The 5,847-nt window shown below is 44.1% G+C and overlaps 1 protein-coding gene across 2 annotated transcripts in view; it reads left to right on the top strand.

Annotated features, from left to right (window-relative positions):
• The first annotated feature begins 983 nt into the window (after window positions 1-983).
• Window positions 984-5,847, top strand: part of ndnl2 (necdin-like 2) — an 11,734-nt gene continuing 6,870 nt past the window's right edge. Inside the window, exons 1-9 of one of the 2 annotated variants that reach the window (XM_044351723.1) lie at window positions 984-1,141; window positions 2,474-2,537; window positions 3,770-3,889; window positions 3,964-4,027; window positions 4,337-4,416; window positions 4,501-4,595; window positions 4,677-4,753; window positions 4,914-4,956; window positions 5,089-5,151. In XM_044351723.1, coding sequence (XP_044207658.1) covers window positions 996-1,141; window positions 2,474-2,537; window positions 3,770-3,889; window positions 3,964-4,027; window positions 4,337-4,416; window positions 4,501-4,595; window positions 4,677-4,753; window positions 4,914-4,956; window positions 5,089-5,151 — 752 coding nt within the window. In that variant the 5' untranslated portion in view covers window positions 984-995. The remainder of the gene's footprint in view (window positions 1,142-2,473; window positions 2,538-3,769; window positions 3,890-3,963; window positions 4,028-4,336; window positions 4,417-4,500; window positions 4,596-4,676; window positions 4,754-4,913; window positions 4,957-5,088; window positions 5,152-5,847) is intronic. The other variant, XM_044351724.1, reaches the window with a different exon arrangement.

Genomic DNA, 5,847 nt, shown 5'->3' with positions numbered 1-5,847 from the left:
CCTCCTCTCTCCATGCCTCCTCTCTCCTCGCCTCCTCTCTCCTCACCTCCTCTCGCCTCCTCTCTCCATGCCTCCTCTCTCCTCACCTCCTCTCTCCATGCCTCCTCTCTCCTCACCTCCTCTCGCCTCCTCTCTCCTCACCTCCTCTCTCCTCACCTCCTCTCTCCTCGCCTCCTCTCTCCATGCCTCCTCTCTCCTCACCTCCTCTCGCCTCCTCTCTCCTCACCTCCTCTCTCCTCACCTCCTCTCTCCTCTCCTCCTCTCTCCTCGCCTCCTCTCTCCTCGCCTCCTCTCGCCTCCTCTCTCCATGCCTCCTCTCTCCTCGCCTCCTCTCGCCTCCTCTCTCCATGCCTCCTCTCTCCTCGCCTCTTCTCTCCTCACCTCCTCTCTCCTCTCCTCCTCTCTCCTCTCCTCCTCTCTCCATGCCTCCTCTCTCCTCACCTCCTCTCTCCTCGCCTCCTCTCTCCTCGCCTCCTCTCTCCTCACCTCCTCTCGCCTCCTCTCTCCTCACCTCCTCTCTCCATGCCTCCTCTCTCCTCACCTCCTCTCTCCTCCTCTCTCCATGCCTCCTCTCTCCTCACCTCCTCTCTCCTCACCTCCTCTCTCCATGCCTCCTCTCTCCTCACCTCCTCTCTCCTCCTCTCTCCATGCCTCCTCTCTCCTCGCCTCCTCTCTCCTCACCTCCTCTCGCCTCCTCTCTCCTCACCTCCTCTCTCCATGCCTCCTCTCTCCTCACCTCCTCTCTCCTCCTCTCTCCATGCCTCCTCTCTCCTCACCTCCTCTCTCCTCCTCTCTCCATGCCTCCTCTCTCCTCGCCTCCTCTCTCCTCACCTCCTCTCGCCTCCTCTCTCCTCACCTCCTCTCTCCATGCCTCCTCTCTCCTCACCTCCTCTCTCCTCCTCTCTCCATGCCTCCTCTCTCCTCGCCTCTCAGGTGGGAGGGACTAAGACGCGAGGAGAGGAGGCGAGGAGAGGAGGCGAGGAAAGGAATCGAGGATGTACAAACTGAGAAATGAGACGAGGGGTCAGGGGTCAGGGATGCAGCCGGCGCGTGCATTTAGCGTCATCGACAGGCGCCGTGCAGCGCAGCAGCGGCGGGAGTTTCTGAACCCGAAACTACGGAAGGTTTCTGTTGAAACACGGTGAGTGAAGGAGTGAAGGAGTGAACGAGTGAAGGAGTGAACGAGTGGATCAGTGATGAATGTTGAACGTTATTAAAGTCAGACGTTTGTTTCAGAACAGCTCGTTAGCTTAGCTTCCTGCTCTCAGGCTAACCAGCTAACGTTCGCATCAACGGTCACTTCCGGGTCCTTTTTTATCTTCACAACAAACGTTAGAGACTCACTCTGAACACAAAACAATATGTAACATATGTAATTATATGTATATATGTGTGTATGTGTATATGTGTATATATATGTGTGTACAGGTTGCGGTTTGTGAAGAAATCAGAACACATCTGAAGCTCAGCTGTTAACGTTACACTAACATTTATAAAATCATTATCAACTTTAATAAAACTAACGTTACTACGACCTCTGCATTAAAAATAACACGTGATCATAAACAACTAAACATGATGCTGATTTAACAGTGACGTTACTCAGATACTTTACTGCTGTAAAAGTACCAACACAGCGATGTAAAATACTCCATTACAAGTAAAAGTACATCAGTATTATGAGCTTGATGTAGTTAAAGTATTGCAGTAAAAGTACATCAGTATTATGAGCTTGATGTAGTTAAAGTATTGCAGTAAAAGTACATCAGTATTATGAGCTTGATGTAGTTAAAGTATTGCAGTAAAAGTACATCAGTATTATGAGCTTGATGTAGTTAAAGTATTGCAGTAAAAGTACATCAGTATTATGAGCTTGATGTAGTTAAAGTATTGCAGTAAAAGTACATAAGTATTATGAGCTTGATGTAGTTAAAGTATTGCAGTAAAAGTACATCAGTATTATGAGCTTGATGTAGTTAAAGTATTGCAGTAAAAGTACATAAGTATTATGAGCTTGATGTAGTTAAAGTATTGCAGTAAAAGTACATCAGTATTATGAGCTTGATGTAGTTAAAGTATTGCAGTAAAAGTACATCAGTATTATGAGCTTGATGTAGTTAAAGTATTGCAGTAAAAGTACATCAGTATTATGAGCTTGATGTAGTTAAAGTATTGCAGTAAAAGTACATCAGTATTATGAGCTTGATGTAGTTAAAGTATTGCAGTAAAAGTACATCAGTATTATGAGCTTGATGTAGTTAAAGTATTGCAGTAAAAGTACATCAGTATTATGAGCTTGATGTAGTTAAAGTATTGCAGTAAAAGTACATCAGTATTATGAGCTTGATGTAGTTAAAGTATTGCAGTATATCTATGTGTGTATATATATATATGTGTGTGTGTGTGTATGTGTATGTCAAATACAGTCAGATGAAGCTTGTTGATCTCACTGTTTTGTTTTTTTTGTAATCAGTCAGAGAGCCGCCATGATGAAGAGAAAGAGATTGTCCAACACTCAGAGCTCCTCTCAGCCCAGGGTCAGTTTACTCGTCCTTATTACACTTTATTACCCCTTATTACACCTTGTTACACCTAGTTACACTTTATTACCCCTTATTACTCCTAGTTACACTTTATTACCCCTTATTACCCCTAGTTACACTTTATTACCCCTTATTACCCCTAGTTACACTTTATTACCCCTTATTACTCCTAGTTACACTTTATTACCCCTTATTACCCCTAGTTACACTTTATTACCCCTTATTACCCCTTGTTACACCTAGTTACACTTTATTACCCCTTATTACTCCTAGTTACACTTTATTACCCCTTATTACACCTTGTTACACCTAGTTACACTTTATTACCCCTTATTACTCCTAGTTACACTTTATTACCCCTTATTACCCCTAGTTACACTTTATTACCCCTTATTACCCCTAGTTACACTTTATTACCCCTTATTACCCCTAGTTACACTTTATTACCCCTTATTACCCCTAGTTACACTTTATTACCCCTTATTACCCCTAGTTACACTTTATTACCCCTTATTACCCCTAGTTACACTTTATTACCCCTTATTACACCTTGTTACACTTTATTACCCCTTATTACACCTTATTACCCCTAGTTACACTTTATTACCCCTTATTACACCTTGTTACACTTTATTACCCCTTATTACACCTTGTTACACCTAGTTACACTTTATTACACCTTATTACCCCTAGTTACACTTTATTACCCCTTATTACACCTTGTTACACCTAGTTACACTTTATTACCCCTTATTACACCTAGTTACACTTTATTACCCCTTATTACCCCTTGTTACCCCTAGTTACACTTTATTACACCTTATTACCCCTAGTTACACTTTATTACCCCTTATTACCCCTAGTTACACTTTATTACCCCTTATTACCCCTAGTTACACTTTATTACACCTTATTACCCCTAGTTACACTTTATTACCCCTTATTACCCCTAGTTACACTTTATTACCCCTTATTACCCCTAGTTACACTTTATTACCCCTTATTACCCCTTGTTACCCCTAGTTACACCTAGTTACACCTTGTTACACCTTGTTACACCTTATTACTCCTTATAACCCCCTGTTAGACCTTGTCAGGTGTGTGTTGGCCTCCTCTCGGGGTCAACATGGTGTTACAGGTGTGGATGCAGGTTCAGAAACAGCCGTGCAGAATAATCCAACCACAGTGAAACAGACAGACTGTTTGATCTCAGTTTCTGTTTGTAGAGGCAAAGCGGCACGTTATTGGCTGAGGAAGAGGATGAAGACACGACCTTCACTCAGCCGAGTACGTCACAGGTCCAGAGAGGGCTGGAGAAGTTCACGGCGGCGCAGGTGGACCAGAAGGTAACAGACACAGACATGCAGAGAGGTGTTGGCGTAATGAAACGTTGTTGAGTGGCTGGTCTGTGTGTCTGCAGACTGCTGAGGTGGTTCAGTACTTCCTGGTGAAGGACCAGAAGAAGATTCCTGTACGGCGAGCAGGTAAAGCTGCACACAGACTGTATCAACTATACATCATATTCATAGATGATCTCAGACGTAGCAGAACGTTTAGAGGGAACGAAGGGGAACAGAGTTCTGCTTTTACAAAGTTAAAGGGTTTCAGCTGGAAGCTAACTGGGCGTGTTGTCAGTCAGACAGTCAGGCCTCAGCAACGATAAACACTGACTGACTTGGAGACTCTGAGTTTGGTTACAGGAAGGTTGAAGCGGCTGTCAGTGGATGATCAGCAGCATTAAGTCACAGAAATATCCAGTAATGAACGTCTTCACTCTCCTCTTCGTCTGTCAGACCTGGTGAAACATGTGGTGAAAGACTACAGAAACATTTACCCCGAGATCATGAAGAGAGCAGCACGGACGTTTGATCAGGTGTGTTGAGTCTGAGGGTCGCTGCAGTCAGCTGATCATCTTCACACTCAGAATAAAACACTGATTATCTTTTATTTCTACCAGGTGTTCGGCTTCAAACTGGTTGAAATTGACACCAAGAATCACATGTACATACTGATCAATAAGCTGGAGACAGCTGAGGGAGCGCCGACCATCAAGTGAGAATCTGTTTCAGGATCAATAATCACATATTTGAGCTTTTAGTGTCTCTGTTGAAGTCATGAGTTCATCTGTTGCAGCCCAACAAACCCCAAGACCGGCCTGCTGTTCGTCATCCTCAGTGTGGTCTTCATGAAGGGAGGCGTCGTCAGAGAAAGTGAGTTCACACACTTCCTCAATTGTGTGTGTGTGTGTGTGTGTGTGCGTGTGTGTGTGTGTGTGCGTGTGCGTGTGTGTGTGTGTGTGCGTGTGCGTGTGTGTGTGTGTGTGTGTGCAGAGAACATCGTGTGAATAACTCGTGTCTGGTTGTGTTTTAGACGTCATCTGGAACACTCTGAAGAGACTCCGCGTCGACTCCGGGTGAGACGGGATTCCTGTTACATCAGTGTGTGTGTGTGTGTGTGTGTGTGCGTGTGTGTGTGCGCGTGGATCATAAATGACAGATTCATGACTGCATGTTGTGTTTTGTTCCGTCTCTGATGGTGAATCCAGAGAGAAACACAAGGAGTTCGGTGACGTGAGGAAAGTCGTCACAGACGAGTTTGTGCGTCAGAGGTGAGAATCAACATCTGTTAACATGAAGGATCTTATAAAAGGTCGCAGCAAGTAACACGTCTGAAGATTAATGTAGCAGCACAACATCAGATTAGATCAGATTAGATTAGATCAGATTAGATTAGATTGACTTTATTGTTCACCTCAGTGGAAATTTGTCTTTGGCTTTTCCCAAAGTACAATAAAAGTTCATGAGCAAAACTCACCATTAATAAATAAACAACATGTACAACATAGTGCAGACGTGCAGGTAGCAACAGGTAGCAACAGGTAACAACAGGTAGCAACAGGTAGCAACAGGTAGCAACAGGTAACAACAGGTAGCAACAGGTAACAACAGGTAGCAACAGGTAGCAACAGGTAACAACAGGTAGCAACAGGTAACAACAGGTAGCAACAGGTAACAACAGGTAACAACAGGTAGCAACAGGTAACAACAGGTAACAACAGGTAACAACAGGTAGCAACAGGTAACAACAGGTAACAACAGGTAGCAACAGGTAACAACAGGTAGCAACAGGTAACAACAGGTAACAACAGGTAACAACAGGTAACAACAGGTAGCAACAGGTAGCAACAGGTAACAACAGGTAGCAACAGGTAACAACAGGTAGCAACAGGTAACAACAGGTAACAACAGGTAACAACAGGTAGCAACAGGTAGCAACAGGTAACAACAGGTAGCAACAGGTAACA

The sequence above is a fragment of the Thunnus albacares genome, chromosome 5 (genome assembly GCF_914725855.1).
Source record: "Thunnus albacares chromosome 5, fThuAlb1.1, whole genome shotgun sequence".
Classification (NCBI taxonomy): Eukaryota; Metazoa; Chordata; class Actinopteri; order Scombriformes; family Scombridae; genus Thunnus; species Thunnus albacares.
Note: the sequence above shows the minus strand (reverse complement) of the source record. Positions and strands in the feature narration are given on the sequence as shown.